The 19,453-nt window shown below is 43.3% G+C and overlaps 2 protein-coding genes across 2 annotated transcripts; both read right to left on the reverse strand.

The window, feature by feature from the left end:
- Positions 1 to 13,765: 13,765 nt before the first annotated feature.
- LOC131328636 (uncharacterized) lies at positions 13,766 to 15,189 on the reverse strand. Its single transcript, XM_058361553.1, has 3 exons — positions 14,772 to 15,189; positions 14,368 to 14,559; positions 13,766 to 14,295 (listed from the first exon to the last, which is right to left on the reverse strand). The coding sequence occupies exons 1-3, from the start codon at positions 15,187 to 15,189 to the stop codon at positions 13,766 to 13,768; spliced, it is 1,140 nt and encodes a 379-aa protein (XP_058217536.1).
- Positions 15,190 to 17,340: 2,151 nt separating this feature from the next.
- LOC131328637 (uncharacterized) lies at positions 17,341 to 17,943 on the reverse strand. Its single transcript, XM_058361554.1, has one exon. The coding sequence runs from the start codon at positions 17,941 to 17,943 to the stop codon at positions 17,341 to 17,343; it is 603 nt and encodes a 200-aa protein (XP_058217537.1).
- Positions 17,944 to 19,453: the final 1,510 nt, after the last annotated feature.

A 19,453-nucleotide genomic window follows, 5' to 3' on the forward strand; every position in this document is an offset into this window, starting at 1 on the left:
TGTGTTAAAAAATGAATCTAGACATCTTGAATTCTAAACTTGGTAACTTTTGGCGGCCAGGCCGCTAAAGAGAAATCTTGTAAATCCCTTAGTCCTGGCATGAATTTTCTGTCGTCGTTGACCAGACTAAGTAGGAAAATAGTAGTACGTAAGCTGATTCAGACATATGTAACAAAAGAGGACTGGGGACATGATGTTCTGGTGCGATGATTTAGCTAGTAGTAGTAGTAATGAAGTGGGGGTCCCTTGTCAAAGAGCGCAGGGGTGCCTCGTGCACCATCGTCACTCCCACTGATTACCAAATCGTGTAGCCAAATCCGCAGCGTTTGTTTATAACCCACGTAAATGTATTCTTGGCCTCATGTTTTTTTTTTAAATCTTTAAGGTGAACTTTTTGTGGTTCTTAGATGAAAGTAGTTCCATTGATGAAAGTAGTCCCATTGAAAATGTAAGAGTTTGCATCTTATACGGATCTATAGTACAAATGTGATAATCATTTCCCAACAACGTTACTTTCTTAAAATTGATGACTGTGGGGAACATAAGTTGGTAAGTGATAACCTCAAAGATTGGCCAAGTGGTTTTGGCTCGGGACTTAGATATTTGCTTCATCCTAAAATCTCAGATTTGATTTTTCTTGAGAACAACTTTTGCGGTCACCTCACCTCCACGTGTAAGTGTGTGAAACGGCTGCGGGAAGGACTGTAGTCAGTAGTCCGAGGTGTACCCAAGCTGGTCCGGAACATCCTGTACGGAGGCTGCTCCATGTTGAAGGTTGCGTTTTCAATTAAAAACCCTAGAAATTATCTAGGCTACATTGAGTAACGTGCATTTTCATTCTACCCCTACTTTGAACTCCGAACCAAACAAAGTTTGAATGCTCATCAATTTGAGAGAACCACAAATCAACTTAGATTTGAATACTTTCTTCGGCTTTAATAGGGCTCTATGCAAGTGGGCGGTGAAATTGGGCGACATGATTAATCGAGGTGCGCGTAAGTTGGCTCAGACACTTGAATTATCAAAAAAAATTCACATTTGAACACTTAGCAACCCATGTTTATACTAATATTTCAGTCTTGTTAAACAGAGTCGGGGATTAAGATTTTTTTGAACACCCTACCAAATATTTTTGGAGCCGCCACTGATTGACCTATATGCAGCGACAACTTTATCGTATTTTCCCGGTGATTCACGGGTTCAAGCTACTAATAATGGGGTCAAGCGTGTGTCCTGTGCGTCAGTTATCGGCCCACACCGGGTATTTGATTGGTGAGTTTAACTTACAGTTTTGTAAAAAAATCACCTACGACTATTTTTCTTAAATGTTTTTTCCGAAAAAAAAAATACATTTTGAAGACATAATTACTTGGTTGGTGAGTATTTAACTTACAGTTTGGCCAAAAAAAAAAAAAATCACCTACAACTATTTTTTTCGAAGAAAAATGCTTTTGGAAGACATAGTTACTAATGTTTGATTATAATGAAGTTTATGTGCATTAATTACATGACGAGAATTTCAAAAAAAAAAGAGTTGAATGAAATGTCATGAGTTATTAGTCATAAATGACTAAAATTAAATAGGTTTAAAATAAAGAAATAAGAAATAATATTGAAAAACCTAATCAAATTAAAACTTTTGTAAAGTTAGAGGACGTGAATTTTTTGAACTCAGGGTTAGCTTGAACTAGCTAGAGTGTTGTCATCGGGGCGGATCAGGACCAAATATTACTATCCCAGTGCCCGATGCCCAAATCCTTTCCCAGTCTCCTCACTAATTTTGACGAGAATTTACTTTTACCCTCCATCCCCGCCTGAAACGAGGAGCAGGAATACCTACGGAAGTTCTATTTTTTTTTTTAAAAGCAGATATTTCAATTATTTAACATTGCAATTGCAAAAGAAAATCATGGAGATGAGTATGAATATATATATATATATATATATATATATATATATATATATATATATATATATATATATATATATAGACACACACACACAATGTATACTTCACATATATATATATCCAACTAATGGAGTATATCCGATAAAAGGAAACCCTTCAAGAGATTTCTGAGACGTTCCAAAATGAGAGGAGAGCAAAATAGGATGGATAGAGTACAATAATTATCTTTTGTTGTCACTAACCAACAACTTGCAAAATAGAAAGAGAAATTATTCGTTGCCCTTGGGGCAACATGTCATTTTTGCCGGGTGGTGCCTCTCTCCAATCAAAATCTGCCCTTTTAAACTCTGTCAATACCTTTGCCACATCTCACTTGACGGACAAACAAGGCAAACGGGAATGCAACGGCATTAAAGTCTACCTACCCTTTTCTTTTGAAGTTTAATTTCTTTTCAAGTTTAATTTCTGGCTTTTCTCTCTCTCCAATTACTTTACATCTGTTTTATTTTCAAGTTGTTGGGGACCACAACTTGCTAGTTTTGTCCTTAATCAACTTTTTTTTTCGCGATTGTAAGTTTTGGGCCAAACTTTTATGCATTATTAGTTCCTCTCAACAAGAGAAATCGAAAATTAAAACATTGTTTGCTAACAAGTTTTGAAAAAAACATTTTACTCTGCACAGTTTTCAATAAATTTCTCATCCGAGAAAAAGGTTTGATTTTTTGAGCTTCTACTTGGATATTTCTCAAAATCCTTGCGTAAAACTGATAATTTTTCACTTTTTAGATTCTTCTCGTTTTGACAAAGCAATAATGCACAAAAAGTGACGAAAAACTAACAAATGCATTTTTTTAATAAAGACAAAAAAAAATTGGCTAATTTAGCCAAAAAGGCCTAGGAGGGGTTGTTTGGCCTAATAAGCCAAACGGATTTTTTTGTCCTTATTCCATTTTTTTTGTGCATTTGTTTATTTTGCATTAATTTTTATGTGAATTATTGCTTCGTCATGACTAGAATGATCTAAAAAATAAAAAGTCACCATCGAAAGCCAATTTTTTTGATAAAGATAAAAATAAATCAATAAGTTAATTTTTTCGTCTTTTTTCAAAATAATTTGGGTTTCGATCATAATTTTTTACTTTGTAGATTCCACTCATCTTGAAGAAGCAATAATACACAAAAAAAAAAAAATGACAAAAAACTCAATAATATGCAAAAGAAAAATTGATTAACAATAAAAAAAATCACATAACTTATTGAGCCAAAACAGATAGATAAAGAAGAAGAATCATTGAAAATGAAACAAAAACAAGACCCCGTTCCACTAAGGGAAATAAGTACTTACTTTTGAATTAAAGAAAATATATTGTAAAAGAACGACTAGGGTGGGCTTGCGGTGGTGTTGATGGATGGTGTTGGTCGTCTGCCTTTATCATTGTTGGGTGGTTGGGTATTTGCTTAATGGCTTGTGATGCTTCCGCGGCAATGTTTGGGTGTGACAGATATGTCTGTTTTCCATGAGGTGAGGTTTACCGGTGGTGGTGTGGTGGAGCTTGGTGGCGGGGATCTGTTGTTGGTTGGCTGGTTGCTTGTCTAAATCGATGGGTGGCGGTTGTTGGGTGTGCACAAATTAATGATTTTAGGTTTAGGGTTTTCTTCAGATTGGGCTTAATTGTTTAGATTAGGGTATTTTTGGCCCATTTAGAGGTTTTGTGCTTGTATTGTTTTATCTGTGCTTCTAGGCCTTTTGTTGTACCCTATGAGCTTGGGTTTGTCTCATGTGGCTGCATTTGTCCAACTTTTTGTTCAATTCCCCTCCCCTCTTCCCATAATAAAATGTTACTCTTGCTTATCAAAAAAAAGAAAAGAATGACTTATCTCGTAAAATAGAAAATAAGTACTTAAAAAATAAATAAAAAAGAAATTGAATAATGACAAAAAACATAGTAATCCAAATGAATTAGCTAAAAGCCCTTAAATAGTGTATTTTTTTAAAAATAGTCTTTGGTCCTTTTGCTTATACACAGAACTTGAGTTTGAAGTTTTAAATCTACGCGCCTATTTTACAAAGAGAAGACTTTGTCTTCTTAGTGGAGAGAAAAGATGTGTCAGTGGATACTTTCTCCGTCCTATTTTCTTTGTTCTTTTTTAAAATTTGTATCAGTTTTTAATCGTTTATATCTTTTAATACTATGAATTAAGACCTGCCCAGCATTCTCTCTCTTAAAATATCATAGTCTTTTTCCAATTGGATCTGGCTTCTCTCCAGTCCAATGGTTTGGACTGGATGAAACAGTCCAGATCGGAACCGTCTAATGGTAAACTCAATGGTTCGGATTTTTTCATACATTTTTACTAGTAAGAATACACTCTCACCGGTAAAAGCTTAAAAATACATCCAATCCATTAATCGCAACAAATGAACGATCTCGATCAGAACTATCTCCTCCAGTCCAGAGTATCCATTTCCTTTCCAATTTTTTGTCATCCAAAAAAAAGAAAATGGTAGGTGCTCCATTAAATGTGGCCGGTCAGAGGGGTCGGTCTGTCATGTTTGATAAGTGAGTTAGGGGTTGGGATAGGATTGTTAATCATGTGATCCCTTTAACTCTATGCTTGATTTTGCACAATAGTGGTGGGGATTCATAATACCATGGGATTACCAATCCTCCCATTTCATGGGATTATCAATACCACCTCCCACTAGGTATTAGTAATCCAATCCCAAGCTCTGTGATGCAAAATGACCTCTTTGCCCATGCTATTTTCTGTTAATACCAGTAGTACCCTTTTATTACTCACCCACCTATACGCAAAAGGACTCCTCATACTTAAAAACACCTAGACCCAGTCATGTATGTATGATAAATAAAAAAAGGATGTTCCAAGCCTTCCATAACCTAAGGACAAGAGTCCATTGGCTTTTGCCTTCTGTAATGCAACATACAGTATTTGTCAAATACTTTTATCCAAATAAAAAATGACTTTTACCCAAATATTTTTCAAAATATATAAGAAAAAAACCAAAAGCCGATTTTTTGGGCTTTATCTTAGATATTTCAAAAAATATTTGGAAAAAAATCATAATTTTTTACTTTTTTAATTCGTTTTGATGAGACGAATCAATAATCCCCACAAGTTAGGCGCAAAATTAAAAAATGCGAAAAAACTTTGCATGAATAATCATGAGGGAGATGAGAAAATGGAACTCATGCACGCATTTGTAGCCTTAAAGTATCTCGTGGCCTTTATAAATTTTGTAGGTGGCCTTTTGCTATACTGGACTTTGTCCCTATGAGGTTGGGCTTGTCCCATGTGGCTGTATTTGTCCAATTTTTTGTTGAATTCCCCTCCCTTCTTCCCTCAATAAAATGTTACTCTTGCCTATCAAAAAAAAAAAAAGAATGACTTACATCGTAAAACAGAGATTAAGTACTTAAAAAATAAATGCAAAAAAAATTGAATGAAGACAAAAAATAGTAATCCAAATGAATTAGCCAAAAGCCCTTAAGTAGTGTATTTTTTTAAAATAGTCTTCGGTTCTTTTGCTTAAACACAGAACTTGAGTTTGAAGTTTTAAATCTAGGCGCCTATTTTACAAAGAGAAGACTTTGTCGTCTCCGTGGAGAGAAAAGACGTGTCAATGGATACTTTCTCCGTCCTATTTTCTTTGTTGTTTTTCAAAATTTGTATCAGCTTTCAATCGTTTATATATTTTAATACTACGAATTAAGACCCGCCCAACATTCTCTCTCTTAAAATATCATAGTCTTTTTCTAATTGGGTCTGGCTTCTCTCCAATCCAATGGCACTGGACGAAACAGTCCAGATCGGAACCGTCTAGTGGTAAACTCAATGGTTCGGTTTTTTCATACATTTTTACCAGTAAGAATACACTCTCACCGGTAAAAGCTTAAAAATACATCCAATCCATTAATCGCAACAAATGAATGGTCTCGATCGGAACTATCTCCTCCAGTCCAGAGTACTGATAAGCACCCAATAATGCATATTCTTGGTGCTTAAGTCCTCTAGTATGTTGTGTTTGTACATATATATTATCGTTTTTATGCGATATTGCACGTAAAGTACGTTTTTGTGTATTTCAGGTAAAATGTGCTAATAAGGCGGTTTTGAACACCAAGAGACGTTCCGGGGTGCAACCAAGTGTTCAAGTGCCCGGCGGTATACATTTCATTGTCACCGGATCCTAATGGCATCATATGGAGCCTCGTAGGTCGTTCGGTGGTCAAAGTTGGCGAGGAGTGAGCCAAAGTGGTTCAAGCAAGGCAAACGCATCAAGCATGGTTCCAAGGACATCCGTGGGACCAAGGCCACATGGCATACCTCCGTCAAGTCCCGTTGATCAAGAAATCAAGCAATGAAAGGCCGTCGGGTCACGCCAAGGCATGATAGCCCCAGCTGAACCAGTTCTGCAGTTTTTGCAACAAGGTATCGGTACCTTGTTTTTGAGGTACCGGTACCATTTCTCTGATATTGCCAACAGTTGGTTTGGTACCGGTACCATGTTTTTGAGGTACCGGTACCAATGCCCTTTGGCCAGCACCTTTTTTGCTGAATATTTCAACCTTCCATATATGGAAAGTTTCTACTTCTAGTATATTTTTGAGATATTTTGGGGGCCTTTTTGTCCATTGTAAGGCTGATTTTATAAGCCCTATAAAAAGGCTTGTATGCCATTTATGGATAGGATGGCCATTAGTTAGTTTTTTAGGCCTAAGTTTTCTAGTTTTTGCTCTAGGTTTCTCCATAGCTTTGTTCAAGCTTTTCTTATCATTTCCTTCAAGAACACTTCAAGGTATTGGTTGTATGTTTAATTCTCAAGTATTAATGTTGTAGCTATGGTTTGGATCTTCTTATAAATCAAGTTTATTTTCGTTTTCATCGGTTAATCATGTTTTCTATGCTTAACTCTTTTTCTAGTCTTTTTATTATGAGTGAGTAGTTAATCGGTTCGGTCAAGGGGTGAGGTTCACCCTATGGATTAGTCCATTAAATGGTTTCTCTTATCTTTAGCTTAATCTCAAGGTTTTGAATGAATTAAACCCATGATTTGTAGCTTTGATCATGGGGTTGGTGGCTTCTTTGATCAACGAAGTCTATCGCCTTGTGCTACGTGCTTGATAATCCTACGCGTGCGAATGATCCTTTTTCATCTCTCACTTGCGTTAAATGAGTTCAATTTGAATTAGAGCTTTGAGTTAAGTTATAAGTAGTCTTCAACTTTTAATTCTTCAAGTGGAATCCGGACGGTTTCAGTTCACTCATGAGTTAGATGAAGGAACCGTTTGACGGCTAAGTCGTGGGTGAATCGATCCCTTTGACTCGACCAACTAGTTCAATTTCAAGTTTAAATTTCGTTATTCAAATCAAATACCAAAGTTGGCCGCTTGAACGCCACAACTCTCTATGCAACATCTAATCCAAATTTGCTAAAGAAGATTTCTCTGCAGGAACGATTCCGGTCTTACCGGTTATTATGCTTTCAACGACCTAGCCCTACGCTTGGGGTGTGAACCTTTCCAAGAGGTGAGGTTGCGGCAAAGCAAGTACCCATTTCCATTCCAATTTTTTGTCATCCAAAAAAAAGAAAATGATAGGAGCTCTATTAAATGTGGCCGATCGGAGGGGTCGGTCTGTCTATCACATTTGATAAGTGAGTCAAGGGTTGGGATAGGATTGTTAATCATGTGGTCCCTTTAACTCTTTATTTGAGTGCACAATAGTGGTTAGGATTAGTAATTGTGTGGCCCGTGGTCCCTTGATCTGGGATCCTCCTCCGATGGTTTGTGGGTTTCCTAGCCTTCTCGCTAAATCCTGCACAGTGAACGCACGATTAAGACCTAGTCGGGGTTACCCGGCAAGGCCCTCCGGCGAGAGGATGAGAATGTGCAGAGAATTAAGTAAGGGACTAGGGTTTTTAGATAGCATAGTGTGTGTACCTTTTAGGGTTTTTCCTTCAGTATTTATAGAGCCTTCCTAGCTTGCTCTCCAAGCACGGGTGTGTGTTTTGCACGGGTTAGGTGATGTCGCCTTGACGTCACTGAGCAGATCTGATAACCGTCTTTGTGCGTGAGCTGGCAGCCCCCATGTGCTTTCATTGTTATCCCTTGATATAAACGCTTCATCACGTGAGAGAGCACGTGACTCAACGGGTGGCCGAACTCAGATCTCGCTGACCCTGGCGGACAACACGAGGGGGAAGTCCAACGAAACCGCCTCATAAAGGGTGGCCGAACCTGAAGAGACTCCTCAAAGGTGGCCGAGGCTGAAAGCCTACTTCTTCAAGACGGTCGCCGAGCTTGATTAAGCCGTCGTGCCGTCATTAAGACGATAGCCGAGCTTGATCTCGCCCCACTCCTCAATGGGCTCGGACCATTAGATTCGGTCTACTACAATAGCCCCTCAATCTTTGCTGACGCCGAGCGCGTGGTGGAGATTGAAGATGAGCATGACCGGATCTAATCGTGGCCGAATGTGAATCACAGTGGTGGGTAGAAATTTGGCCGGGCCCAGATCGTCTCCCTAGCAGCCGTCATGGACAAGTTCCAATAGAGGGTCACCAGGTGTCGTTCCGTGGTTCAGTACGGCTGATGGGGGGGACGGCTGGCACGCGTGAAAGCCTGTAAGGTCATCACATCATCGCCGCGTGTCGAGTGTTGATTGGTTGTCAGTTCGGCTGTGCAGCACTGGGCGGGAGTTTTGAAACCCTAACCCTCCCCTATATAAAGAAGGGTGAGAGGAGAGAGAAAACGTCACAAACGTTTCTCTCTCTAAACCTCCATTGTAGAGCTTCAACCTCCACCCGTTCATCTTCCAGTCTTGATTTTTCCTCGAACCACCATCAAATCATCTAGAAAACTTCAGGTATGCTTCGTTTCTTGTTGCTCTTTTAGTTTCTGCAGTTTTTATGCACTTTCTTCTTCATTTTTTGGGATTTTTTAGGGCTTTTTGTTCTATATGAACAGTACGTTGCTGGGGATGAACAGTCTGTTCATCTTCATCTTCAACCTGTTCTTCCGAGCCCCAGCCAAGGTGTAAGTTGGCTTTTGTCCAACGCTGAGTCTGCTAGCTGAGCCTCAAAACCAAGACATCAGTACTTGCCGAGCTTGAGTCTATAGGGTACAATTTGGGTGGGCCAGTAGGGTAGCCGAGCATAGGAGGATCCTCGTCCTTTGCTGACGATAAGATTTCTCACCTCTTCTTTTCTTTCTTTTTTTTGTTTGTGCTAATAGGTCTGGCTCACACGGTTATTGTTATATCTTTCGACTTTGAAAGCTCAGGAGACAACTCTGGAGATTTGATAATCCAAGAGTACTTGGAAAGGCATCAAAGATAGGGTTGTTACGAACCCGACCAGACCGAAAAAGATCGAAAAAACCAACCGATCGATTCGGTCTTCGGTCGGTCTAAGGGAGTTTTTTTTCGATTCGGGGTGGACCGAACCGAACCGAACCTAGGTCGGTTCGGTCTCGGTTTTCTGGAAATCTATACCGACCGAACTGAACCGAACCGAATGCGGACCGAACCGACCGAACCGAACCGAACCGAACCGAACCCGGACCGAACCGACCGAGGACCGAACCGACCGAACCAAGCACGAATATTATATATTTATATAATATATAAATATATTATATATATATTTGTATAAATTGTTTTAATCTTCTGGCTCTTATTGTTTTGAATGGTTAACTTTTGGCTCTTACTTTTTTTTTTTTTGGAATTTCATTGCTTGATTTATTTACGTTTTTGCAAAATTTTCCAATCGATTACTCTCTCTGTTCTAAATTACTTTAACTCCTCCAAGTTATATACACTAGTGTAGAAAATATTTCCATTCGATTGAAAAAAAAAAGAAGATGGTGGAAGAGTACTTGTAAAAGTTGTAATTGTTTGAGCATACTTGTTGTATGTTTTTTTTTTTTTCAATTGGTGTTTGAAAAAAAAAAAAAAAGGTACAAATTACGATGGCCCATATGTGAAAAAATGGCCCAAACATGGGTGATTGACTTAAGGTTGAAAATTGCCCAAATATGGATGAGAAACATGTGAAAATGGCCCAAATATGGGTGAAAAAATAGTCCAAAGATAGCCCGTAGTCTATTGTTAATTTTTAAAAACGGCCCAAATGGCCCAACTAAGGCCCATTTTTGGCGGACCGAACGCCCCGAAATCCCCGACCGAACCGAACTCACCCCGAACCGAACCGAACCGAAATTAATACCGGTCGGGATCGATCTCCGGAATATATACCCCGAACCCGATCGGGGTGCGGCAAATCCACCCCGAACCGAACCGAACCGACCGAATAACACCCTTAATCAAAGATCTCTTCGATCGCTTCAAATATGTTGGTAGATACTGGTGACTCAAACGCCGAACGTGATTACAAGTATGGCAGGGAATAGTTCAATACTGATCCTGAAATCTCATTCACATCGTTAACCTATTCTGAAACCGAGCCTCAGCTCGGACCGGAGGCCGAGTCTAGACTCAATTCTCAAGCCGAAGCCACCTCTTCTACGCGATCTTGTCATAGCGAATCACAATCTAAGAATCGAGAGATCGCCGACCTCTATGAGAGGGGTCAGGTTTGCCCCTACGCCCATTTCTTTAATGGGGAGCCTGGCAAGTACCAATATTTTTGCCGAGAGTACAATATCCCCGACGACGTTGTTGTTAGCCAAGTTGCTAGCAATAGGATAAGAGACAAGAGAGAGCATCGTCCCGAACATATCACCGTGCCTTTGATGGCTATATGTGAGGCTGGGCTGCGGTTCCCTCTTCATCCATTTTTGAGGGAACTCCTGGCTCGGTTCAGCCTCGTCCCCTATTATTTTGCCATCAACAGCTTTAGAATAGTGATGTCTGTAATCAAACTAAAGGAGCTCCACGATCTAGAATTTACGGTTGCCAATCTCTTTCACACGTACATCATGTCGAGACATGGTCAGACCGAGCGTCGATATTTGTCGACGCGTAGGGATAAGGAGCCCTTGATAGATGGGTTGCCTGACACCGACAAGTGGGCTAATTTCTATGTTGAAGTTAACGGGAATTTTAAGTTCGGCGACCAATCCCTTCGTAGGTACGCTGTGTTGAAGATAAAAGATTTTTGAGGTAGTTCGTCATTCTCTTTTACTTGGTAGAGGCCATCTTTTCTAACATCTGGTTTTACTGGAACTGATTGCCGGTTTTACTCGTAGATCACCGGTCAATCACCAAGACACAGCAATCTTTGGCGGTTGAAAAGCATGTAGACATTCTAAAGGCACAAGTTTGCCGAGACGCGTCGACCCTGTTGGGATATATTCCCTCATATAAGGGAAAGTTGAGGAAGAAAGGGAAGGAGGGAATGCCGAGCCAAAAAAGTCGAAAGTAAAAAGAAGGGCGAACACGTGGCAGGGAAGAGCCGACAGGGGGGAATCAAGAAGGGAAAAAAGCCAAGGGTGAAGTTTTTGACTTTTAGGAAGACAGCCGAATTCTGGTTCCAAGAGAGTCAGCAGGCCGAGTTTCCCGGCATAGACATCCCTCTTCAAACCCTCATACCTGATCTTACGGGAGAAATGGGATGGCGCTGCTGTTCGGCAAAAAGGGACCGATGTGACCGAGCCTGCTGAAAAGAGGCAAAAAGTTACCCACGACTTTTTCCCAACCAAGCCGCCGACTCCACTTCCAAGTGAGAAGGACAAGACTGAGACATCTTGTGCAAGTGGCTCGAAGGGGCTGCAAAAGTCCGGAGGTTCGGCTGGCCCAAACGTTCAGGAGTTTGCTCCATCCTTCGTTCTGGCCGAAGGTAGGGTCGTTACAGTGGAAGATTTTGTCAAGATGGAGCCGAGGCTGGCTGTTACAATGCTTCATGGTCTGGCTCTGCCATGTCACATGCAAAAAGTTCCAGAGGACCTGCAGCCGAGCCTGGTGCACGCCAGTGCTTATCTTGTCCAGGTTCATCCGACCCTGACTTATTTGAAACGTTCTCCTTGTGTTAGTTCCCGAATCTGTATTTGTATCTTGGCATCTGTGCTTATCTTCTTTTACTTAGCAGGCTGGGCAGGCTCTGCTCCAGGCTTCAACTAAGGCCGAGCTAGTCACCGCCGAGAGGTCTCGTTACCGTGATGATCTCAAGGTCGAATGCGAAAAAGTGAAGTTATTAAAGACTAGTTTGAAGGCGGCGAAAGCACGGGTGGCCGAGCTGGAGAGAAAAAACGATGAGGCCGAGACGAAATCGAAGAAATCCGAACGCAAGCTTGGGAAGGTTTTGAGGAGGGAAAAGAGGAAGATGAAAGAAGTTGACGAGAAGGCCTATCAGGCTGGATTTGACCAAGCCGGGGCCAAGTATATGTGGGATGCCCGAAAGATGGTTAATGACGAGGGTGAGGCGAGGGTGCCTGTGGCGTATCGGAGAGGTTATAGGGATGGCGTGGCGGCCGCTGCCAACGCTCTTCAGTTGGAACCTGATTCAAATTTGTACAAGTCAATTCCAGCAGCTGTTGTTCCCGGACTTGTCCTGCCATACACAGACAAGGAGTGTGCACCGCTTCCACCCGAGGAGTTTCCCGAGAGTGAAGAAGATATTGAAGATGTTTCTGGGAATGATGCCGAGGGTGGAGATGTGGCCACCATGCAGGGTGTTGGCGAGGTCGGGAATGAGAGGGTTGACGAAGGTGCTGAGAAGGTGACTGGGGAGGCTGATCAGGAACCAGTAAGTGTTGATAAAAATGCTAAGGTTGGAGCTGACACTGCTGAGGATGCTGCTCGAGTTTGAGAGGATTCACTTTTTCCCTTTTTGTTTGTTGATTTCTTTGTTTCGAATTCTGAATTTTTGTTGGACTGGACGGATCTGAGCTTGGATTTTGCCATGCCAGATGTAATAGTTTAAGGGGGGTCGGCACGAATGATTTACCATGCCATACCTCTCAGCTTAGGGGGTTTTGCAACGCTTGTTTTTCTTCAAATGAATGGCTTTGCTTTACATTTGCAATGTTTCAGTTTTGTCGAACTTGGTTGATTGTTCTCATGCCTTATTCAAATTTGTCATCATGCTTTTTTTGTTTGAATGGTAGCTATCCGTAGCCCCCACTTTGGTCTGGGTTCGGCTAAGAAGTTGGTCATGGGCCGAAGTGGAAGTTGCTTAATTTGCTGTCGTATGGTTGCCGAGCCTTGACCAAAGTACAGTGGATAAGTCTTGTTGATACGTTGCCGAGCTTGGCTTTTTTCGCGTCCATTTTTCAAGTTTTGTGGACTATACCAATGTTGGCAACAAAAAAGTCGCTTGGTGCCCCTTTGTATGGTTGGGGTTCGGCCAATCTCCCAACTCCAAGTTTGAGATTGAATGTTTGTGGGTGGTTTGCTCACCAAAGCGTGAGTATAACCAGGCGCTGGCCGACCTTACTGTCTTGCCAAGCCGAACCGAAGCCTAAATTCCATCCGTAATGTGTGTCTTAGGCTTGGTGGACCATATGTCCGGTTTTTGCTTTTTTGGGCAGTTATAGTGGCCGAAGCAGGGGCGTAAAAGCCGTTTGTGGGTGTGACCGAAGTCAACGTTTGGGGTTGGCGGAGTATTCCGAGTGTAGTTTTATAGTAAGGAAGACAAGTAAAAATTTGTAGAAGACATCGATTGCCAAACAAGATACTTCTTTTACTTGGAAAACGTGAAATACAAGTTGAATGTAAAGATTTTGGCCGAAGCCAATCATAAAGAGATTGACATTGTAGTGGCCGAAGCCAATTTTGCCGTAAAAAAGCTTAAGAAGATAATAAAACAGGATAGATAGTGGCCGAACATGAGGCGCACTGTTGGTATTTTATTTACATGTATGCCCTCTTTAGATTCTATGCATTCCACGGGTTGGTAAGGACTTTCCTAGTCATGTCCTCGAGTACGTAAGCACCTTCGCCTGCAATTTTGACAATACGAAAGGGACCCTCCCAGTTGGGCTTGAATTTCTGCTTCTTATTGGCTTGTACCACTTTTTGCCAAACCAAGTCATCTAGCTTGAAGGTTTTGGTTCGAACGCTTCGATTGTATCCTCTTGCTACTTGCTGTTGGTATTTGGCGAGCTTAAGTCGAGTGTCGTCGCGCTTCTCGTCTGCTAAAATTAGTTCTTGTTCCACGGCTTCGTCATTAGTCTTTGGATCGAAGTTCTCCGTTCTTAGAGTGGGGAACCTGGACTCTAGTGGGATTACGGCCTCCATGCCGAACGCCATAGAGAATGGCGTTCGGCCTGTTGAGCGCCTCGAGGTAGAACGGTAAGCCCAAAGGACACGTGGCAATTCCTCAGCCCATTTTCCTCTTTTGGAGTTTAGCCGATGTTTGATTCCAGCACAGACGGTCTTGTTTGTTGCCTCAGCTTGGCCATTTCCTTGGGGGTAAGCTGGAGTAGAGTTGAAGAAGCGTATCCCAAATTCAGCGCAGAGGCTGGAGAGGTCCTTGCCCACGAATTGGCTTCCGTTGTCTAACACGATGGCGTAAGGGACGCCGAACCAGGTCGTAATGTTCCTCCAGACGAATCTTTGAACGTCGGCTTCGGTGATTGTGACAAGAGGTTCGGCCTCAACCCATTTGGAGAAGTAGTCCGTTGCGGTGATCAAGAATTTGAAGCCACCTGGTGCTGTTGGGAGCTTGCCTACGATGTCAAGCCCCCATTGGGCGAAAGGCCAAGGACTTGTGATGGGAAATAGATTCTGGGCTAGCTGTTTTGGGATAGGTGAAAAAAGTTGGCACGGTCGGCACTTGCGGACAACTTCTTCTCAGTCTTTCTTCATTTTTTCCAAAAATATCCTTAACTTAGTGCTCGTTGGCAGAGCGAGCGGCCGCCAGAGTGGCAACCACAGCTACCTGAGTGAAGCTCGATGAGAATATTCGGTACCTGGGTTAGGTGGACAACGAGGAGATAAGGGCCTGAGAAAAATTTCCTGTAGAGTTGGCCACTTTCGGAGAGCCAGTAGTAAGCGGCTTTGTTCCTGATGCGGTAAGCTTCCTTCTTGTCTGCTAGTAAAGTGTCATGCTTGAGAAGCGCAATGATCTCGTCCATCCAGCTTGGACCGAGTTCAACGTTGAGTATTTCAGGAGTTGTGTCAAAGCTTGGATGGTCAATGCTGCCGAAGCTAATTGTCCTGAATTCGGAGGCTTTAGAAGCTGAGGCAAGGCCAGCGAGTGCGTCCGCATGAGCATTGTGTTCGCGGTTGATCTGTTCAATTTTGAAATTGTGGAAGTGGGTGATGAGTTTGGCTACGATTGCCTGGTATTTTAACATCCGTGGATCCCGAGCCTCATAGTCCCCAAGTACTTAGTTAACTATGAGTTGGAAGTCACAGTAAATGACAAGATCGAAGATTTCCATCACAACTACGGAGCGTAAGCCAGCGAGGAGGACTTCATATTCGGCTTCATTATTGGTGGCAGGGAATTCGATGCTGATAGCACTTTCATGTAGTGTTCCACAAGGGGAGACTAGGACGACCCCAGCCCCTGCTCCGTTGCTGTTAGATGCTCCGTCAACATGTAGGCGCCAGGTGTCCCCTTGGAAAAGGTGCCAAGGTTTCGGCGACACTTGATGCTCAGCGACCGTTTGTGTTGGGGTGGGTGTGTTGAGAAGTTCTGTATCTTCTGAAGTAAGCTCAGCAATGAAGTCAGCAAGAACCTGCCCTTTGATTGCCGTTCGTGGCTCAAAACGAATGTCAAAGTTTGCTAGCTCTACTGCCCACTTGAAGACCCTGCTGGATAGATTAGCCTTCTGAAAAAGGCTCTTGAGGGGGTGCTCTGTTAAGACAACGATGGGGTGTGATTGGAAGTAAGGCAGGAGTTTCCTAGCCGCTGAAACGAGAGCAAGGGCTAACTTTTCAAGGGGTAGGTAACGTGTTTGAGCTGGAAGGAGTGTCTTGCTTGTGAAGTAGATTGGCATGTCATCTGTGCCATCCCGCCGCACATGTGAACTGGTTGAGTGGGAGAAAACGGCGAGATAGAGATACAAAGTTTCGAACTCCTTGGGTTTTACTAATAGCGGGGCCGAGTTTAATTATTCTTTGAGTTCGGCCAAGGCGAAGGTACAATCTGGGGTCCACTCAAAGCTGCGTCGACTTTTTTCTTTCAAGGCATGGAAGAATGCGTGGCACTTGTCTGAGGACTTGCTGATGAATCGGTTTAGAGCTGCGGCCATCCCAGTTAGTCTTTGTACTTCCTTGATTGTCCTTGGTGGGCGCTGGTCTTTGACGGTCTTTATCTGGTTTGGGTCGGCTTCAATACCACGTCGGGTGACCAGGTGTCCAAGGAATTTCCCAGCGTTTACGCCGAACGCGCACTTTTCAGGGTTTAGTCTTAGCTTGTGTAGTTTAAGGACTTCGAAGACTTCCGCCAAGTCTTGCAGGTGGTTGGATTTTTTTTGCTTTTGACAACAAGGTCATCAATGTAAGCTTCTATGGTGTGGCGGATTTGTTCTTGCAATATCTTGAATATTGCTCTGTTGAATGTTGCACCTAAATTCTTGAGCCCGAAGGGCATGACGCGGTAGCTAAAGATGCCATATGGTGTGATAAAAGCAGTTTTCTCCATGTCATCGGGGTCCATGGCAATTTGGTGGTAGCCACGGTAGGCATCAAGGAAGCTTAACCGAGCATGGCCTGCCGCTGCGTCCACAAGTTGATCAATCTTCGGGAGTGGGAACCAGTCCTTTGGACAAGCGTCGTTGAGATTGGCATAATCTACGCAAACTCGCCATTTGCCGTTTTTCTTCTTAACGACCACTGTGTTGGACAACCATGTTGGGTATTGTACTTCTTGGATGGCGTTGGCCTCCAGCAAACATTTGACTTCTTCAACGATGACGTCAGCATGTTCGGCTACAGAACGCCGTGTTTTCTGGATGACAAGCTTAGCATCTTTCTTAATGTTGAGAGAGTGACTGATGAAATCGGGATCGACACTCGGCATCTCGTTGGGGGTCTAAGCAAAAACTTCTATGTTTTTCTTGAGGTATTGAAACATTTCTTCGCGATCGGCCTCGCTGATGGAAGAGCTGATTAAAAAGAATCGCGAGCCATCCTCGTTGATGGGCATCAAGACGAGGTCTTCTTCCGCTTTGTCTTCAGCTTGCTGGCCAACATCATCAATCACGACAATGTTGGAATTTCGACCCATTGCACTTGCTTGGCTTTGGTGGAATTGTGGACGGTTAAGAAGTAGCACTTTTTGGAGGCTATTTGGCCACTTCGTAGATCTTTCAGTCTCCCATTGATGCTGATGAAGCGAACGACCTAGTGGTAGGTTGAGGCGATTGCTTGCATGCCGTGTAGCCAGGTTCGGCCAAGAATTGCGTTGTATGGGCTAGGTACGTTGACGACGATGAATTCGACGCTCAATATTTTCGAGCCAACGACGACTGGCAGAAAGATTCGAAACGGGTGCTCCGTTAAATCCGATGAGGGGGTACTTCGGCGGGTTGCAAAGCTGACTCTGAGAGATCAAGCTTTTTGAACAAGTCATAGTACATGACCTCCGCCGAGCTTCCCTGATCGATTAGAACCCGCTTGACGTCATGTACTCCAATTTGGACAGTTAGGACGAGGGCGTCGGAGTGTGGTGTTTGCACATGTTCGAGATCGCACTCAGTAAAAGTTATTGTCCATTTGGGTAACTCTTCTGGTCGTAGACGTTTGGATCCAGGTACTACTGCGATTACCTGCTTGGAAGTGGATGCACGATTGAGGTCGACCCAAAGATTGGATTCAGATTCCTTTGTCACGGGGCCGTGAATAACGTGTATCGACGATCGCAGTTCATTTGGGTTGGGATTGCCAGCAGGTGGATGGGGGGGTGTTTTGGTTTGATCAATGTACTGATCGAGATGGCTTTGTGCTGCCAAACGCTCCAATAGTGCTTTGTATGGTGCGCATGCGGTTGTGTAATGACCGAGCTCGTCGTGGTATGAGCACTTCTTTCGTGGGTTCTGATCTGCTTGGCCAGTGTCTGTGCCCAGCTTTCCTATTGGCCATTCGAACCACAGTTGTCTCATGATTTCCTTCAAAAAAGACCAGATGGGTTCTTTGAAGTATGTGGTCTCGGCCACATAGTCATGTACCTTCAGTTGCGCTTCTTTCCTTCCTTGATGTTGTGGACAAGTTTCTTTGGCTAAGGCTGCTGCGTTGTGACTGGTGCTGGCAGCTGAGGTGTGACCATTGGGAAGCTTGTAGTTGAGTTCGTTAGCCCTTGATCTGCACGGTCCGCGTAAAATTCTTCAAGAGCGCAGAACCGTTCCACAATGCGCATCAACTTGCCCATGCCATGGGGTGGGTGAATAGCAAGTTCATCCAGAATCTTTCTGTTAATGTCCAAGCCATTTTTGAAGGTTCTTGCGGCCCAATACTCGTCGATTTCAGGAATTTCATTGAACAGTTGCCAATATCGTTCGGCGTACTGTCGGAGAGTTTCAGATGGGAGTTTTCGCATTTGGGACAATGACTCAGGCTCCTTGGTGGTCCTATTGCTTGTGATAAAGCTGGTGTTGAAAGCGCGTTCAAGGTTGGCTAGGTTCCGTATAGATCCAACGGGCAATTTGTTGAACCACTGGAGTCCAAGGGAGCCAAGGCTGGATGGGAATGCTTTGCATTTGATTTCGTCCTTTGTAGTGCATAGCTCAATGGTTTGATGGAAGTGAATCAGGTGAGTATAAGCTTCGCAAGTGGTAGGATCGAACTTTGTAAACTTCGGTAAGTGGAAGTTGAGTTCGGCTGTCATGTTGATTATGTGGGGCATGAAGGGAGAAAAGCCGAGGTCCTTCAGCTGCCGCTCAAAGCCAGGGCGCGGTGGCTTGCTGTGCCCATCCGTCTTCATTCTCTTAGAGTCTCTGTCCGGGGACTTTTCATGGTTTCAATGCCGAAGCTTGTCTCGTAAATCTACTGTCGATCAGTGAGGTCGTCAACAGACTTTCCTCCGCCCCTACGGGATTTGGTTTTGTTGTTCGGCTCTTCAATATGCACGCCTTTTCCGTTCCGTCGAGCCTGGTTGTTATTGTCAAAATTTTCTGCCGGGATTTCCCCGAGACAGTCAGATACGTGGCGTCTGGTCTCCACGAAATCTTGGCTACGGTGGGAAATCGTTGTACGAGAGAACTCCGCGCAACCAGTCAAGTATGTGCTTGTAAACGACTCAGTGTCCCTAGTATTGGTTCAATCGTGGTAGCTCTTTGAGCGGTGTGTTCCGGATGTTGCAGGTCGCTTGTAAAGTATGATTTCCCTTGCATTACCTGGGTCTGGTGGGATGACAAAGCGGTCTTTGACAGAGCCGCGATGGCCGGTTTCATGAGGACGTTATTGTGGTGGTGGTGGGGGTGGTGTTTGCTTTCGTTGCCTCCCGCTTCTGCCTCCCGCGGATCTAGATGTAGCAAGAGTGGTGTCTCGCTGTATTCGTTGTTTCATTTGGGCAACTTCCGCCCTCAGAGCTGCCAGCTCGTTGTCCCTATCTTCGTCGCGACGTTGTAACAAGCGAATGTAAGCCGTTGTTACGTCGTCCGCCGCTGGGGAGAG

This window comes from Rhododendron vialii, chromosome 6a (genome assembly GCF_030253575.1).
Source record: "Rhododendron vialii isolate Sample 1 chromosome 6a, ASM3025357v1".
Classification (NCBI taxonomy): Eukaryota; Viridiplantae; Streptophyta; class Magnoliopsida; order Ericales; family Ericaceae; genus Rhododendron; species Rhododendron vialii.